This window comes from Bemisia tabaci, chromosome 6 (assembly GCF_918797505.1).
Source record: "Bemisia tabaci chromosome 6, PGI_BMITA_v3".
NCBI classification, from domain to species: Eukaryota; Metazoa; Arthropoda; class Insecta; order Hemiptera; family Aleyrodidae; genus Bemisia; species Bemisia tabaci.
Window position 1 is genome coordinate 38,454,342 of NC_092798.1, and position 19,419 is coordinate 38,473,760.

The 19,419-nt window shown below is 38.3% G+C and overlaps 1 protein-coding gene across 4 annotated transcripts in view; it reads right to left on the reverse strand.

Annotated features, from left to right (window-relative positions):
- Positions 1-19,419, reverse strand: part of LOC109036966 (putative mitochondrial transporter UCP3) — a 54,584-nt gene that overhangs the window by 13,355 nt on the left and 21,810 nt on the right. For all 4 annotated transcript variants that reach the window (XM_072301801.1, XM_072301802.1, XM_072301800.1 and 1 more), the window contains exon 2: positions 10,635-10,802. In XM_072301801.1, coding sequence (XP_072157902.1) covers positions 10,635-10,748 — 114 coding nt within the window. In that variant the 5' untranslated portion in view covers positions 10,749-10,802. The remainder of the gene's footprint in view (positions 1-10,634; positions 10,803-19,419) is intronic.

Here is a 19,419-nt window from a genome sequence, read left to right on the forward strand (position 1 = left end):
TGGCGTGAATCGCGATATATCGATTTTTATGTAATTTAAATCTATGGTAAAGAATCGATTATTAAGGTGTTCGCTGCGAAGACCCTGTTTATCGATCCTTTTCCATAGGTTTAAATGGCATAACAATCGATATATCGCAATTCACGCAACGCCACTGGTTGATATCCGGTCTCGACGTCGCTCTAGGAATGAAAAGTTGCACAAAAAATACGCTCATGCAAATTTTCCGAGACTAGAATGACAAACTGACCTCAACTCGCACCTTGGGCCCTATAACCCTTTGTCTCGTAGAGTTAAGCTGATCTAATTTCTACAGTGACTACTCTTACATCCTGCAAAACTGTCTTCTGGCCAGGCACGTGCGAATATAGAGCTCTTAAAAATTGTGTGAAAATTGACTGACACAGCATCCTGGTTTCCTTCGAATTGCTCAAAAATTTGCCCATATGTCTCCAGTTTTTTTTTTAAAACTTTGGAACATTATGTTGTTTATTTAGTGCGTTCCTTCCTGTTTATTAGAGAAGGAGCGGTATAAATCGCTCGGTGGTTCGCTTATCGCTTTCTGATTCCATGAAGTGAATCATGACTCATAAAAAGGAAGTGCAAGGATCTTTTTTTTCTCATAAAAAAGAACTGAGTGGATTTTTCTTCCGCTGATTAAATAACGGAAATGACATATCTCTCGTTTTCCAGAAGTACTAGGTTCACTTTTTAAAAAAAATAGCCTATTTTTTCAAATACCCATTTCAAATAAATCTCTAGTGAAATGTGTAGCGATAAACTTTCCTTGTGTGAGAAAAAAAGCTCGATCGCTTTTAAAGGGATCTTTACACTTTCAAACTTGAGTTTTAAAATGGATAATTGGATTACATTTTGCAATTCGGAACTATTACTTTTGGCTCGTCTATAAAAACACTTATGTGCATAGGGAAACGAATAGTACTTATGTTGTTCCTGAATTGAGCCAGAATTTATAGTTCCTAATTGCAAAATGCAGTCCAATTGATGCCCCTCTCGACTTTTTAAATCGGTAGTATGATGCATCTTCAATAACCATATGTCGCAATGGCATCCATGCTTGCAAATGTCACAATGAAAGAAATGCTCTTTGTTGCCATTTTAACAAGATATTATAAGATTTCTCAATAAGGAACAGCATCAAGTAGGCAAATTTTACCCAGAAAAGGGCAACTCTAGTTCCTAATGCGGCCAAGACGTGATGTAACCCAAGCGCATTTCCGCTTTGAACTTTTGTCCTCACCACTCACAAAGTCGCGAAAGTGACCACGGGGCGGACGCGGACGGATCAGAGACAGGGGAGGGGGTGTAGGGGCGAACAAAGTCACTGCCACAGTGAGTGTAAAGTTGTCAACCCGTTGTCCAACACGTAGTTTGGTCCCTGGCCAACGGGTGAATACAGGGTGGTTCGAAATATTCATAATGGGCTTTTCTCCAGGGGATACTCGTTCCTAGTACGAGTGAATCTGAAAGCTCTTCTCCTAACTGAGGCGCCATGACCCCCCCCCCCCCCCTAGATAGTCTCCTAGATAGGGCGAGGGGACTTTTATGCGAATACTTTCTAGATCAGCCTTGGAACTAATCATTGAAATGTTGCGTAAAATTAATTTCTTTTTTTTCGGACGATAAGAATGCTGTGTTAAAAAAACGAAGATAACGAATGAAGTCACTCGCTTTTTGAACATTGCGCTAAATCAAACTGCGTTGTGACACAACTATTTCATCTCCTGAGCCGCTCGAATTGCATCTATCGAGTTGAAGGCGAACTTGAATTCTCACTCCCGCTTTCAATCATTCAACCATTTCAGAGGTGCTGAATTCTAACGTTTGCAACGTATCTCAAAGTCAAAATCAAAATATTTTTCTGCGGGGAGAATCGAGTAAAAGTTATTGAGCTTTTCTCATCGAAGGTCGTTCAAAAAAACGACTTATAAAAATTCGAATGTTGCCAATCTTCCCATGATAAAATATTTACATTTGCGGAAACAATCGATTTAAATTCCGAAAAAACTCATGAACAGCCAAGAGGAAAATATAGAAAATTTTCCTGAAAATTTGTATCTTACAGTAAAGAAAATCTAGCAACGTCCAATACTGCCGTGCTGTGGAAAAACGCCGTATGAACAATATGAACATTCGGGGGTTGCCAAATTTCCTCGGAACAAATGTTTATTTTTGGGTTTTGAGTTATGAATTTTTTATCGTGAAATTTTCAGATAATTAATATCTAATTACAAAGAAAATTCTCTGAAATATTAAACGGAAAATATTCATTAGTTTTCTGGAAAATTCATTTACCTAATCTATGGAAATTCGGGAACTGACGAAGGTTCATGCGACGTTTTTTCCTTAGCACGGCAGAATCAGGGACTCGAAAATCAGAAAAGGCCGATTCCTTTGGAGTAATTTTTTGTTTGATTATGCTTATGCATGTCCGAACTAAAGCATTAAACCCTGTGTTTTTTTACATAGCAGCAAATACTAGTGAATGTGTGCGATTTCAAATCACCCTGTAACTTCTCGTTTCAGCCATCCCTGAGAACATGCTTGGGCCCCGAAATCCCACTTTCGTTGGCTCGTTATGTCGGCAATGAATTGTTGCTACGACGCGACTGAGCGTACAGTTGGCTCATTGTATGAAGTAATGTTAGATAATCCGGATTAAGATAAGGCAAATCAAATTGTCACAAGAAAGTGGTTTACTTTCATCACTAAATCATATTCGGATCCAGCAAATCGGCAACATCGTCTTTCTCCATTTAAACCTATGAAAATGTATCGTTCTTGGAGGGGGCAGGTGCTCCGACAAGAATCGATATTTAACATATATTTAAATGGAGAGAATCCCGTGTTGCCAAATTGCTGGATCCGCCTCTGCACTAAATTCAAGAAGCCGCGCAACGTTTTTTCACTTAAAATATTCTGATTTAATGGAACACAATTGAGCGTGAGAAGAGAGCTATATCTCTGGACGATAGTTGGACTAAATTTTGGAATAAGGAACCACCATATTTTGTTCATTTTAGAAACAGCATTTGTGCCGTTTGTCTCTCTATGCAGGCAGGTAGACGCCTTTATGGATGAATCATAAATATAGTGATTTTGTAAAATGAAGTTCAATTTTAGGGTTGGCTGATCGGTCGGAGCTTTAGCGACCCGTCCAAAAACTTCCATGGGAGACGAAGGTCATAAATTTCACGTGGAGGAAGGTGCTGAATTGTTCCGAAATCGCGGAAACTGACATTTTCAGGCCGTGGGAGACTCACGCTGCCATCCCTTTAACTTAGACGGTATTTACTCAATCCGGGGAAGACATTTTTAATTTTTATTTAATTTTTGGAATACTTGACGAACTCGAAAATTTACTACTTTTTTCCCTAGAATTATTTTGAGGCTGGCCGTCGAGTGTTACCCTACCTAAAAGGGTAGCTACCTAAGGGTACCTAAAGGGTCGAGGGGTCCGAAAGAAAAATCTGTATTACTGAGTAACGGCAATTTGATCTACTTTAGTCTTCACTTTAAAATAAACAAATGCTGGTATTTCCTCATCTGAAAGTGATCATTGATCGATCGATTACTGATCTATTAGCGCGTTGCGTACTGATCACGCTTGCTCCATGCAGCGCTGGCTTTAATGAAATAATTACTGATCAAGAGATTTATTGTCCGGACGGGAAAAGTGACCACACTGGCATCGGTCCAACCTACAATCGTTCGAACAGCTGTTAGGATCGCCGCTCAGTGAATACTTCATCTCGCGAGCAAAACTGAACCATCGCAAGTCTGCTTTAAAAAAAAAGCTCCAACGTTATCACTGGTTCAAAATAGTAGAGAATCGACATGAGAAATGGAATAGTGTAAGAAATAGATGAAAAGGAAGAAGAGGAGGAAGTGAAAAGAGAAGAGGGAAACAAAGCCGAAGCGAAGAGTATAAGAAAAGAAAAAGAATAAGAAAGGAAGGAGAGGAATAGAAAAGAGGGAAAGGGAAGAAAGAAGGAGCGGTAGAAAAGAAGGAGAGGAGGAGAAGGAGACGGAAGAGGAAGTAAAAAAAGGCGGAGAAAGAAGAAGAGGAAGGAACGGAGACGGGGCTAAAGAAGGCGAGAGGAAAGAAGAAGAGGATACGGGAGAAGAGAATAAGAGGAATCAGCCCTCCTCTCCCTCTGCACAGAAAAACCGCATGAGCGGACCAAAACCCATAACTTGAAAAGATCGCGCTGAGAGTAAAAGTCGCAGATCATATTTTCTGATGGATTTCACTTGGCGTCATAATGACTTTGTGTAGCTTGGGTCATAGTTACTTCGCGCAACTGACGTGAAGTTCCTTCCAAAATTAGAGACAGCTGACGTCATAATGTTGGTCAGTTTGGAGGCGGTAATAAAATGATACTGGACGCTTATAATACTGCAAAAAATGACAAAACCACGCAGTTTTGTCGGAAGAGGTCATATCCGTCAAAATATTTTACTGCACGTCTGATTTATTCGAAACCGCATGTCTTATTTTCGATAACTCCTTGAATAATGATTCTTACTTTAAAAAAAAAAAAAAAAAAAAATCGGGATCATTGATAATCGTAACAAGCAGGAAGCTCCAACGCATTGGCGTCGGAGAGCGGCTCTGGGGGCAGTAGTTGTAGTCAAGAATGAGGGCCTAGATAGACACATTTTGTCATTGATGTACAATCCGACAACTGTCGATTCATGTTTTGTAACTTAGCAGATTTACGTAGCCGGTGTATAAATGTGTATTGGGCTTTGATATGGCGAATACATGGCATTATCACTTGTTGTATACTTTTAATTTTGAAAGCTCTTTGGAGGTCCGCTTCCTAAAAAATCTCTGGTTGATAAGTCGTTTAGCGAGGCTGCAAAAAATTTGCATTTTTATATCTGAAAGTGTAGGTATTGGTTTTTTGTATAATTGTTTTTTTGGATTGCTGGAAAAGTAACGCATACTTCTATAATTTAGGACTGAGTCAGGGAAATATAAGGTTCGTTAAATAGTAAATATTCCTAGTACCGTGTGACACTATTGTTAACGAAAAGTTTTTGCAACTTGTCAAAGAGGTTGTTGAATGATCTTCGAATAACTTTTGATGAGCTAGAGGTAATGGTTCTATCTGCAGCTCGTGGACTTCTGTACGATATTGTCCAGAATCATCTAAATTTTCAAAAAGTGTCCGCTTGTTCGATACCCAATTTGCTCATTCATGCATACAAGGAGAAGCGCATGAAAGCTTTAGCAGACATTTTGGAGATGAATCAAGAATTAGATGAAGAATTTATGACTTAAATCACGGCACCTTAATCACGGGATGACCTTAATTACGGCAACTATTTATTGTCCATGAGATGCAGATGGTTCCATTTCCCTAGCTCATCAAAAGGTATTCGAAGATCAATTTCATCAGCCACCCGTACGAACCACGTTTCTAGTGACCCGTACTTGCTTCGCACGTATGAAACATACAATCAGAGAAAACAGAATTCATCTTACAATAATCAATAATCAGTAGGACATGAATCGTTGCGATGTATAATACGACATTATAATGCGGCATTACTATTGTAATTCATTTTAATGGATTAGGGGCATTATAAATCATTATTGCCACGTCGGAATGAAATGTTGTAGACTGAATTGAAAAGCATGTTGGCAAAATTTATTATAAAAATAGTATAACATGTAGGTACATAACATAAAGGTAATACAAATTAAATGATTAGAGCGTGTATATTTCATTACATTATAGGTATATTACAATCATTTTTGTCATTGTTGGAAATTTTGATAGTTTGAAATTTGATAGTTGATAGTTGATAGTTTGAGAGTTGAAAATTTGGTTATTTTATTTAGTTAAGGTGATTCGATAGACGCCATATTTTGTGTCAGAATGGCATGCGACATATCCCATCAATTGGTTCCATTTTTTCATTTACTCATCATTTTTCTCCAATTTTAAGTTTCGCAATTCTGTTTTCAGGAGACTAAAGCACTCACTTATCAATTTGTATATTTATATTGAGTTAAGGGTAGAGACGTATTCCTCACCGGAATTGAGGAATGGAGGTGTTACAGTAAGTCCGGCATTAGGTTCCATTTCGACATCAGCGACGATCAACGCTACGATACTGGAAGCCAGTCTTCCGATATTAAATCCCTAGCGGGGAAGAAAAAAAATGCCTAGATTTCGCTAAAAATCCCTAAATCCCCAGATTTGCTCAAATATACTTAAAAAATCCCTAGATTTTGCAAAAAGCGCCATTTTTAACGAAGAATCATGATGTCATTCGATGTAGCGATTTGCAATATTTAAATCTGATTGGCTCGTTTGAATTTTGGCGCTCTCTGAAAGCAGTGCTAATCCAGACCAATAAAATGAAAGAATATTAGTTGATTTCTTATTATTAACAGGTTGAATGCAGTTGAATGTCAAGTACATCGAAGGACGCAATCGTTTTAATTTCCGGCTTATTTGCGGGGAAAATAGTGTTGCCAAAAAGGCCTACAAAATATAGATGAAAAAATGTTTTCGATTGTCGAAGCTAGAATTGAGGTTAAAAAGTTGATTTTTGGTAACTTTACCTCATCAAAAAAAAATCCCTAGATTTCCTGAAAAATCCCTAAATCCCTGGAAATTCCGGAAAATCCCTAAATCTAGGGATAAACCCTTAGACATCGGATGGCTGTTGGAAGCATTAGAGTCAACATTTGAAACGCTGCTGCAGAATTTGCCGGGAGTATAATCGAGTGTTGAAAGTCAGTAGAATTGAACAATGTAATAATTGCTTTCCGAAATAAGCGTTATAATAAAAAAACCACGAATCTGAACTGTTAATACTGGAACACACCTTCTGTAAATGTACCTTGCGAGAGATAAGTAAAAAAATAGATGTACTGGAGGAGAAGTGCTTCTCCACAGAGTTTGAAGAAGGAAAAAAAATGCCCAAATTTACTTACTTCAGCATTTTCGGCAAAATCACTGCAATTTCCGAACCTTTTTCTGGCCAGGGGCCAAAATTAAATGATTATGAAGGGCCACTTAGATGTTGTAGATAAAAATAGGACTGTTGAAAAAGTCGCCGTTTTCAATAAATATGTTCCCGGAATGGAAAAAACAGCTCACAAATAAAAGCAAATTGCCATAGAAACTTCTTCACGAAATCACACACACAACGAAGAACGAGGCGCTACAGACGAGTCCGTCCAGGACAAGTTAAAAAATTCCCATGAGCCGAGTGCCGTAGGTTAAGGGCCCGTTCGCCAAAACTAATCGGAACTGTATGAATGAATTGCTCCTTTTAAAAATCAAAACAATATCGAATTGCGATATATTACACAGTTAAGATAGGGCTATGTCCTGTCGTAAGCGGCGACATACAGTCGATATCATTTCAATAATCGCCCCAATGGCCACGATAGTTGTTAGACGTTTACGGTTTCCCTGGTAACCTTTGTTTGCTATCAGCTGATATCGAGTAATTAACTAGGAAGCTCCAACCCAGTGGTTAAAGCTTCCTTAACCGCGAAAACTTTAAAATTCAAATTTTCAAATTTTGAACGTAAAGTACATTTTTTCCATCACGAGATAAAAGCACAAACAAGTTTTGAATTATTGACTGTATCACCATGATTCCAAAAATACAATACACAACATAGCATTGACTAACAATAAAACAGTATGCAATAAAATAAAGTCATGACAAGGAACATAGCCGAAAATGGCGCCGATTCCCATCAACCAACGCGCGGTCTCTACAATGTAACATGCTGCATTGATACTCCCCAGCTGGGACCGTCCGGAATAGCAGCTCTAGTGCAAGCACCAGAGCCGCTAAAAAAATACAGGTTTTAGAGAGGGCTCACTGTGCGTGGCGTCGCGTCGCGACGCGGCTCGTGATCCAGTGCGCTTGCAACGACCTTGATCTTGAGCTTGAGTCGGCTCGGCGCCCGTCTTCCCGAGCGGTAAATTATCTCGCACAAACGCGGCGCATGACTGCATGCCTCATGCACTTCCAGTCAAGAGTGCACCGTGCACTCCCGTATCTATCACTGACCTATCACAATGACTAATAAAACAGCCACTCAGGGCATCGTTGATTTTTTTCGCGCCGGTCTCTGGTGCAGTCAAAACAACCAACTTCACTAGCGTGTTGCATTGGTGGCGTGGAATACTTAGGCAATAGAGCAACGCGACGTGAGTACGTGACATTAGGTACTAGGCAATAATGGTTGACAAAGGGGCAGGGTGGCAAAATTTCATGAAAAATAAAATCTTGAAATTTCACGTGAAATATTTCATGACAATCCAGAAATTTATGAAAGATATTGAAAAATGCCGGTTCCTTTCCATGTTTAGTAAAATGTAGAAATTGTAAATTTCTTCAATATTTGTGTGTTTGAGTGCGGGTTGCATACTTTAGCCCCTGAAAAATATGAAATATTTCACAGCCTCGTGAAATTTCATGAAATTTTCACTGAGATTTCCAATCTTTCATTTCTTTCTTACGTTTCATGCCACCCTGCAAAGGGGACTAGGTGACCCAAAAAAAAAAAAAAAAAAATCAGCTAGGTTAAGAATGGTTGGAGCTTGCCTTGACGGATTTTTCTCACATTTTTTTTCTCTAGAAATCAAAAATGTAAACCTCGTATAACATAATATGTGAACTGACTTAACCCAAATCGTGACCTGACTACATTGCTTGTAGCTAGATTTACTCTATTACAGTGGAACAACAAAGATGAAAAAAACGGGAAACAAGGCTAAAAATACACAAATATGAAACCCGAGACGTTTCGACTCAACACTGAGTCATTTTCAGTCGGAAACAATAAAAAATTTTTAAAAGAAAAACGCTAAAACCTGAGCTCTACATGGTGGGGCCGGGATCTGAGAGAAAAAAAAGAAAATTGATAACAAACAAGACACATCGATGCCAGCACCAGTAACCGAAAATGACCGATACGCTAGTTCACGATCCACACACAGATGGCAGCACTAACCAGTGAAACAATTAAGTTCAAGGAAAAGCCAATAGGTGCCGCTGGGGCGTCAACCTAAACCTGACTTTTTAAAAAGTGAGTGGTATATTGCACTAAGCCCGCTGATGTCAGTGCGGTTATTACACACAGAATCCCCATGTTTGAGGATTTCGATCATTTCCAGGACCAGTCTGGGAAACAACTTCTCTTCCTTACATAAAATTACCACCTTATCAAAATCGAACCGGTGACCAAATTCTGTTTGGTGCCTCTTGAGTGCTGTTAACTCACTATTGTCATATTTATGACCACCAAGCCTCTTCCTTAGAAGTTGCTTGGTCTGACCGATGTAACTGATGTCGCAATTTCCACAAGGAATTTTATAGACCAAACCCGATTCCTGCAGAATCGGATTTTTAGCCTTCACCCTAGACATCAGGAACTCAAGATTGTTGTATTTGGTGTTAACCACATGGTACCCGAACAATTTTAAAATCGATGACAAATTTTCCGAAAGGAAGGGAACGTATGGAAGGCATACAATTTTGTCGAGATCCCGTTCTTTGGTAGTTTTATCCTGCCCCCCTCTCTTATTAAAACTACTAAGTACCTGGCGGAAAATCTTTGCTATCAAATTGGGTGGATAACAATTTTCAACCAACAGATTCTTTCCAATCTGGATCATCTCATGCCGATATGAAACATGAGAGAGACCAATTATGCGCCGTGCTAAATTAGATGCAACGTTTTTCTTTACATTCATGGGTTGAACAGATAAAAAATTAACATAACGACCAGACGCCGTTGGTTTCTGATACCACTTACATCTAATCTCGCTATTCACCCTTATTAAATCTTTTTTTATTGTTTCCGACTGAAAATGACTCAGTGTTGAGTCGAAACGTCTCGGGTTTCATATTTGTGTATTTTTAGCCTTGTTTCCCGTTTTTTTCATCTTTGTTGTTCCACTGTTATCATCGTCTCGGGCTGCTCCTAAAAATTTGTATCTATTTACTCTATTATTTTCTTCGCCGGACAACCAAGAAACATAATGCTGTGGAACATTTTCGGGGATGTATAAAAGTATACTTAAAATTTTGTTTAAAAAAAATATAGAAATAAAGCAACGAGTATATCGCAGTTGGGGTCATCCTGGTCTTAACATTTCGGTTAGAATTCAAAAATTTGCTTTTGTGCCCCATGGAGAATTAAGACTTCAAACATATTTCCTTCCGCTTCAAGTCGCCGATGGTGCCTTTTCGCTAAATAATTTTGAACCATTGGATGAATTATTTGAATAGGGAAAAGTAAAACTTAACTCGGAGCAAAAATAATGATTTTTAATCAAAATTGAAAAATGATGGACCACAGAGATAAGCGTTTTTGGGATTCTCGTCGATTACCATCGAAGGGCATTTTTGTTACAATTAAAAAGGGTTTTTGACCCTCTCTTCATTGGACGTATCTCTGCCGAACGGAACTATGTGCATCACGACGGGAGCCCGAGGCTATGTATATATTCTTATGGGTCTCAGGGCTCATGTCTTGATGCACATAGTTCCGTTTGGGAGAAATACGTCCAATTATTAAAGATTCGATCGGAGTAAGCGAGCTTTTTCAGGGATGATCTTACCTGGAGTCTGACTTTTGCTGTGTCCAGAGGGAAGGTGATGAAGTCTGCAAAGCATGCGGCGGACCCCGCAGCGGCAACTTTGAAAGAGAGAGGTAATTCTTCAGGTACAACCATTGTTCTGTGTGAGTAGGAACCGCTTAATATAGATAAATTTCAATAAATAAAAATCTGAAACAGAAGCGACGAGACACATGTTAAGTACAGTTTAATAACTTTCTTTCAGCGTGAAATGAAATGATGTAAAATTAAACTAAGGATGCTGGATGGGCAAACCAATAAATAAACAAGGTTTGTAAAAGTGGTATACTTCCCATCATTTTTACTTAATGCTGACATAGTGAAATCGCGATTGTTTTCATTTCGTAAAATTTCGTATAATTGAGGGGCTTGAAGAACGAGGCGCATAAGTGCAGTTTTCGCAATTTCAAGAAATACGTGTTCAAAGTTTCAAAATTACATGGAGCTTTATGGCAGGAAGGAAGTTTAAACTCAAATTTGATGCTTTAAAGTTGGATTTCAGTTGTGAATTTATATCGGATTATACTTTCGAACTATGATTTTAGTTGAGTATATGAACATCTCAATTTTTTCAAAAATTGTCTTTTTAACGCCTTGTCCTCTAAGCCTCTCAATTATTCTTTAATCTATGAATGTCATGCAAAGTATCGTCGAGTCTAATAATAAAACAAAACAAAACAAAACGAGGACAATTGGTCTAAAATGCACGAATTCTAGTAAAAAGTCTAATAAAGTCACATATCGACGGTGAAACTACCAAACCACGTATCTCGTTTGCGGTGTTTAAAAATCTACGCTCACTTTTTATTTTTTTGAAGTGGACCAAATCAATATCATTCCTTGAAATTTTCACGGAATTTTCTCCGCACAAAGAGGAAAAATCACAGAAATTTTCAAGACTGGATGTTAAGTAGTTTTTCATTTAAAAAATAAAGTATGACAGGAAGTCTGCGACGTCGCAAACCGAGATACGTGGTTTGGTAGTTTCACCGTCGATATTTGTATTATATAATAATCGGCACGTGATGGATAATTTTTTCTACAAGGAAAAGAATTAATTTTTTTCCTACTCTTCAATAGTGCACCCAAGGCGAAATAAACCTTTCGCTTCGTATACAAGAACAAATAAAATCCTGTAAGTTCTTAGTTCTGTGCTACTTATTGTTCGTCTAATTTTTGCACTTAACTTCAGTAATGAGAAAAACAGGTTTTTTTTTCTTTGATGGTTTTATAATTATTTGCTGACTTTTTACAAATAAAAAACTCAAACACAAACATAAACACGATCAGAAATATAACGTTTTCGACCCTACGAATCAAGAAGGGCAATGATTTAAAGATCAATTCAATCGAACCTTTTCACCTCACCAAAAACCTCGCGCATGAGGGCAAGAAATCCATCCGACAGGAGGAAGCTCTGAGCCTTTAGGAATTTCACGAATCAAACTAAACACATAAAAATAAGTGCGCGTTTATTGGAGACTTTAACGCGTGGGATGTCCTTTGCCGCCTCCCGCGATTCAAATCCTTTGCAAAAGCACGAACTCGATTTTTGACTTAAAACTGATATTTCTGCAACGTGTTTTGAGTTTTACATTCAGTACTGCCGTGGTAAGGAAGAACGCCGTATGAACCCCCGAGAGTTGCCAAATTTCCCTCGATAAAATATGTATTTTTGACAACATTCATGCATATTTTTCCTTGAAATTTTCAGATATTTTATATTAAATTGCGTACAAAATTGTCTGAAACTGTTGGAAAATAATATTCGCAATTTTCTCAGTCAATTCGGGTTTTATCGGAGGAAACTTGGCAACGTCTAAAGGTTTATACGACGTTCTCCCTCAGAACGGCAGAACAGAGCAGTGCTTTTACCAACTTCGGGTTTAAAGTCGAACAACAGAAAATGAACGGTTGGCAGGCGGATCGAGAGAGAAGTTTTTCGATCTTCGATCCAGATTCTTGAGCCGAACAGACTTAACTGCTCTTGAGTGCCCAAACTTGCTCGGTAGCTTTGACCCTAAGATACTTTATTTCGGTTTGTTATGCAGTGCTTTCAAAAACCTGTTCGACGGTTGGAAACTCCTTGCTGCCAACTCTTTGGGGCTGAATGAAGAACACATGCATGAGACTAAAATGAAAGAGTGTTGCGCTTCAGAAACAGTATATTGCCTTGAAATTCTAAAATTTCATTTGTTCCACATAAAGAAGGATAAAGTAACTTTTGAAATTAATTTAATAAGTTATTTATGAGTAGTCATTGTTTTGGTTTTGCACATGAATCGGTCAGTGAATTACACTGCCATGCTAAGAAAGAACGCCGTATGTACATTTGAGAGTTGCCAAATTTACCCCGATAAATAATGCATTTTATAGGAAAGTTGTGCATAGTTTTCCTTGAAATTTTGTGATATTTTAGATTGAAGTCCGCACCAAATTGTCTGAAAATTTTGAAGAAAAATGTCCAACAGTTTTCTCGAAAATTTGTATTTTATCGGAGGAAATTTGGCAACGCCTGATGGCTGATACGGCGTTCTTCCTCAGCACGGCAGTATAAAACACATCATGCCCAAAATAGTAGAAAAAGTCCACTAGTTTGGCAATATCGCGTCTAGATTTAATATATTAAAAGTGAGCATGCATAAATATCAGAGTTTTGAAATAAGTAAAGTATATGCTCAGAACGAGAGCTACTTTACTGTAGCGGTAGAATATAAAAAAGTAAATCAGAGAGCGCAACAAATTATCAAAACTGGATTGAGAGGCGATGAACGTCATCGCTCAAGAGAGCAGACACGCATGTTTATAGTGCAGCAAAGTGCGGCTTTCAAAATTATATCGAATAGAGAGGAGACGAAAAAAATCAAACATATTTGAAGTGGGAAATAAATTAAGTCCTCTCTCACGTTGTATAATCACGCTTCGAGGATTCATGATACTCAGACTCTTCAGCATCCTTCGAAAATGAGCCACGCGTATTCTTTCTGATTTGAAGTACTTGTTAGACACTCAACTTTGAGCTTGCGAACTTTGGAGGTCTTTCACGTGCGCTCATGAAAATGAGTGGGTGGGCAATTAAATTATTCATAAAGTGAACTCGCTTGAAATGTTCTATCAAATCACTGCGCAGCGTAATTTATTGATATACTTAAAATTAAGCCTTTTACTTGAATGATTTCCAATTTTCTGCACAAATTAATGTTTAGGATATTATTAACCAAATTAATCTAATTTATCACGTATTCAGTCAAATTTTTTCGACTTGAAAAACTACCTTTTTCATTTGAAATTCATGTCATTTTAAATAGATGATAGATTTCTGAGCATGGTCAAGAATGAATAATTTATTATGAGAAAAGCTTACCTAATTTTATTTGTTTACCGAATGGTTCTTAGGCATTAGGAGGCAGGAATTGCAGAGGGATTCGTTGCAATTTGTCTTTAGATTAGACAATTATAGGTCATTCAGGAAAACTTTGTATAATTTTATTTGGATCTAGATTTTTTAATTTTTACTCCCTTCCCTCATCAAATATACCTCTGCCTTTTTGAAAGGTTCTACCAAATTAGTACAATTTTGTTACAATTGGGAAAAATAATTTTAAGGCATTGAAATCAATCGTTTCAAATCGAAATAAAAAAACTCGAAAAACCTCTTAAAAAGAAACCCCGCCAAAAATGTTTCGATTTCCTGGTATAGTTTTCATTTGATGAACAAAAATTATTCATCATTATTAAGAGTGAAAAAAGCATTGCCTTAAAATTTAGGTAAATAAACGACACAAATTTTTTCAGTCAACAGGAACTCGCAGAAAAAAAACGAACTTTTATAAATATTACGCAAACTTCTTGTACCGAAAAAAAAAACCACGAGTGGATTGATAAGGACATCTTTCAGGCTGTCCTAAACGATCGAATAAATATTGAGATGCGGATCCATGTGAGGAAAATCATTCTTCAGGAGCGTGCTAGACAGGTGATTATCGGGTGGCAATACTCGAGTCTCTCAAAAAATTTAAATTGCCTCGAATCCTTATGTAAATTACACGTAAAACGCGGGAAGGACCGGCACACTCAGAATCAGACGCAAGTGACAGTAAGAGTCCACCGAGGTTGCCAGGATATTCCATTAAATGTGGATATTTTACATGGGTCTAAATGGGGAAAACTGGTGATTTCTAAGCAAAATTTGCCAATGTCCACCGATAAAACAACTGCGAAGCACGTTTTAAGAGACGGAGAAACAGAAGCTTGATGGATATTTTTCTTCTTCTTTTTTTATGGTTGTTAAAAAGTTTTAGAGGGGATATTGCGAGTCTGATAGTGATCGAGAATGGCAGGTGTGTCTATGAATGTGATGAACCCCCCGTCTGGCTATTATTACTATACAACAAAAAAATGCGTAACTGCGCAAAACGCTGATGGCATAGGTTGTTACGAGTATAAAGCGAGTCATCATTTCGCTTGCATGCTGTATCGAGAAAGTATCAATTAAAAAATAATTTAATTTTTTCTGAACGTCTTCAGTCCAAAATAGATAATTGAATTAAGTAATTTCGAGCGAGGGGACGGTCTGTTAAGACTTTCATCTAATAAGCATTATTTTAATTGGTCAGTTTTTTTTTAAATGCTAGTAACTCAAGGTTCGAAAGAATGGGTCTTTTAGGTGCAACAGTAGTCAACAACAAATAGGTCGCGTTTGATTGGAAGGAACCAGTTTTGGTGTTTAACACGAACCCTTTTTAAATTTCGAACTGCTAATCAGCACTCAAAAAAAAAATGACAAAATGACATCATATTCGACGTCATGACCAGACAGCTTGTCTGGTATGGTCATGTCAATAGAATGACGGACGAAAGGCTGCCAAAGAAGTTGCTTGATTGGGTTCCTCCTGGAAGGAGACGAAGGGGACGCCCAGTGAAAGGGTGGCGACAGGGGATTTTAGAAGAAATGAGGGTTTGTCAACTCCCTGAAGGGCTTTGGGAGGATAGGGGACTTTGGCGGCTAGGGGTCGCAGAGCGCCAAAGAGCGCTATAAAAGCGACTTTATACATACATAATCAGCACTCAGCTAGGGACAAATCGTTTGTCTTTTCCCCGACCTACGATCAAATTTTCGCAAGCAAATGTGGCATTCGAGAATTGTTGCTCTCTATCTATCAACAAAACTCAGCTGACCGTCATTTGTTGATACATTTTAAGACTAATCATCCAGTCATCAATGATCTCTGGAAGCATCCATGGCAACGATTTCTGCCCTGCATGGAGTGTACAGTTGAAATACCCAACCAGCATAAGATTCACTTTTTATATGACCTCTTGGTTCCCCGCATGCATTTATACCAATTCTACCATCCTCAAGATGATAAGCGTTTTGAATAGAACAAGGACATTAATGAACGAGGAAGTAACAGATACGTGTTTTAGTCGGACTCCTTGACCCTTCCAATTTTAGAAGATAGATATAGAAATTCGAGGGTTCAGAAATGCATCACTTCGTTCGACTCCAAATTCAAATGTATTTTAAATTTGCCCTTTATGCCGGCTCACTAGTTGGAATTCCTCTACGCTCTAAGTCGCACTTCAGGAATTACGTCGTGAGGGCCGACAGTCAAGGATATCAATTATTTTACCATTGATCTAATTTTCAGCTTCAGCACAAGCTGACCTAGGTCAACAAGTATCGACCCACGTTGAGAAAAATTAAAAAATATAGCCCCGTGGGAACCATGGACTTTTTTTATGCGTTTTTTGACAAGTTAGAGGGGATAACGTTATAATAATAGGGAAATAACTCACAAAGATGATCATGTCAGTTTCATTTGAATGACGCAAAATGAATGCCAAATTGCTGAGGTGTATGATGGGATAGTGAGCGAAAATCTTACATTGCTATCCGCGTCGATTTTTATAGCAACTCTAACCATTAATACTCGGACTTCCATAAAAATTCGGTTTTCAGAAAATAAAATAAAAAAGAAAGTAGCGCATATTGAATCGTTTTTTTACGAAGACCGAACTGGAAAAGAGTCTCTCGGATCCAGAGTCCAGACTCTTAAAAATAATTGACAAGAAAAAATACTCTTGAATTCTTGATTCAATCGGATTTTCGCTTAAATCAAAAGGCAATCGGCTTAAATTGAGGGGCTTATCTCTCGATTCAAGCAAAATCCAATTAAATCAAGAGTATTTTTATTTGTCAAATGTTTTCAGAGTCCGGACTCAGCACCTAAAATCGGTCGTATGTACCGAATTTCGCTGTTCCATATCCCACTATTTGGTTCGTCAAACTGAATTTTCGGTTTGTCAAATCGAATTTTCGGTTCGTGTAACCGAACTTGTGCGGCAAAGTGAACCGACGAACAAAGTTTGGTCATACATGCTGAGCGCTCGGTTACACGAACCGAAAGTTCAGTTTTACAAACCGAATATTTGGGATAATATGGAACACCGAACGTTCGGTTTAGTGACGTGGCGTGAATTGCGATATATCGATTGTTATGCCATTTAAACCTATGTAAAAGGATCGATAAACAGGGTGTTCGCAGCGAACACCTTAATACTCGATTCTTTACCATAGGTTTAAATGGCATAACAATCGATACATCGCAATTCACGCCACGCCACTGCATCACATCCAAAAGATTTTTTTGCCAGTGCGTAAAGATTCTGTTCAGGACAATATATTCCGTCTGAAATAAACTCGTCTCGTTAATCCTGTCGCAGTTCTTTCAAAACACGATGGACAAACGCAGCGACGCATTATAGCCTGACAACGCATGCGTGCCTTGGCATCGAAAACACAAAAAAAATCCCAGAAACCTGACGTCATTTTCGTTGCAATTTTATTTACCAATGACCAAAACATCCGGAACAAAGCTTCTCGCATCGAGAAATGCGAAAAATATCGCGAACGACCGAAGATTACTTATTCAACTTGGCGCAGAAATCGAACGGAACCATGCTGATGCCGGTTTATCGTTTATGCGTCTCTCTTCCTCAACGACAGTTTTACTATTAGTCAGCGTAATCACACACATACCTGCTGGAAGCGTGCGAAATGCATAAATCCGCGAGTCTGTTTACGAAGAGTCGCTTTAATTTGAAGCGTTCCAACGTTTCTTTTTTTATTCTACCGTGCTATCGAAGAACGCCGTATGAGCCTCCGGACATTGCTAAATATCCTCGGATAAAATACGAATTCGGCAGGGACTTGCGAATATTTTTCGCCCAATTTTTACGAGACTTCAATTTGCAATTTGATCTGAAGTATGTGAAAATTTCAGGATAAAATATTTATACCTCGTTTCAGAATTGGCTACTTTTTCGGGAGGAATTTTGCAACGTCTGAATGCTCATACGACGTTCCTTCTTAGGACAACACTACTGTCCTCGGCTCGGATTCTTTGCTGCGCAGAAATCAAACGCTCTTATCGTCGTCCTCCTGACATAAGGGCGTAACTACACTGGGCGATGAACCCTGTCGTCCATATAAATCAATGCTTTCCCGGGCTCATCTTTAGGTGTAGTTACGCCCTTATGTCAGCTAAGTGACGTTATTTTTAACGATAGCTATCCTGTTGTGCATATGAGATGGGAATGAATCGCGAAGTCACTGCATTTTGCTTTAAATACGCGCGCAGTATAACGTAGACTCAATCCTCGATTCGAAAATAAAATTGGTTCTCTCCACAATTTTTTTTTAAATCATGAAGCCCCGCAGTTCTCTTTAGATAAAACGCGTGCATTTAATGGCCAATTTAGAACTTATTTTTCTTCCCTTTTTGCAGTTTTTCAAATTCGTTTAAAAAATTTTATACCCGCAATAATAAGTTAAGATTGCAAGTCAGAAACGCGTTTGCATGCTGAATGTCCCCAGAATGTCGCACAGTGGATCGAGTCAAATAGAGAGATTGGACATGAAATTCTTGACTAAAACTGCAAATTTTGATGTTTATTTTGTCACATTTTAAATTTCAAGGGGTGCTTCTAGCAGAAAATTTTACGAGAAAACCAATGAAGCCACTCTTAGAACCTCAAAATTTGTTTAAACGGAGTTAGAAGTTTTTAAAGTTTCAAACTTTTGTCCGGTCTCTCCTATTGACTCGATCCACTGTGTGCCGTCTCCCAGGATAACTTTCGCACCCCTGAACCATCTGTCGAGTGCCTAACCCTTGAACAATGAACCCGTGCTTCAATATCATCCTATATAGAACATTTTGCACGTCACACCGGCAAGTTGGGGATGTTTCTCTCCAAGTTCTCAAAATGTTGGATACTCTTCTCTAAGCTCCATTGGTGCGTTTCTGGACGCTCAATGTACCTAGATTTGTGTGTTATTTTCGAAGCTTTCAAAGCTCGTAACTTTCTTAATATTCATTTCCGACACTTGAAATTTCACAGTTATCTTCCTCTATTAGTGCCCTAACTACCCTCCGAATTTCATCCCGAAATTCAGCAGCCCATATACTAAAGAATTTCGTAGGTGTTTTTCCTGACTATTTTGATGATATGTGAAAATATATGCAAGTCCTAATATCTTTGATAAGTTAATGCTTGAGATGTTTAACTTTTGACCCCACCGTCTACGGTATTTTTGCTGGGAGAAAAAAGGAAGGGAATCTCCGGCACCAGTCACGTGTTGTTGCTCTTTTTAGGTTCAAGCCTGTAGTTTCCTAGAATTTTATTGCACTTCCTCAAAATTGCCTTAGAAAAGTACACAAGTAAACTTTAAAGTACATTTCAGACTCATTTGCGTGACTTGGAA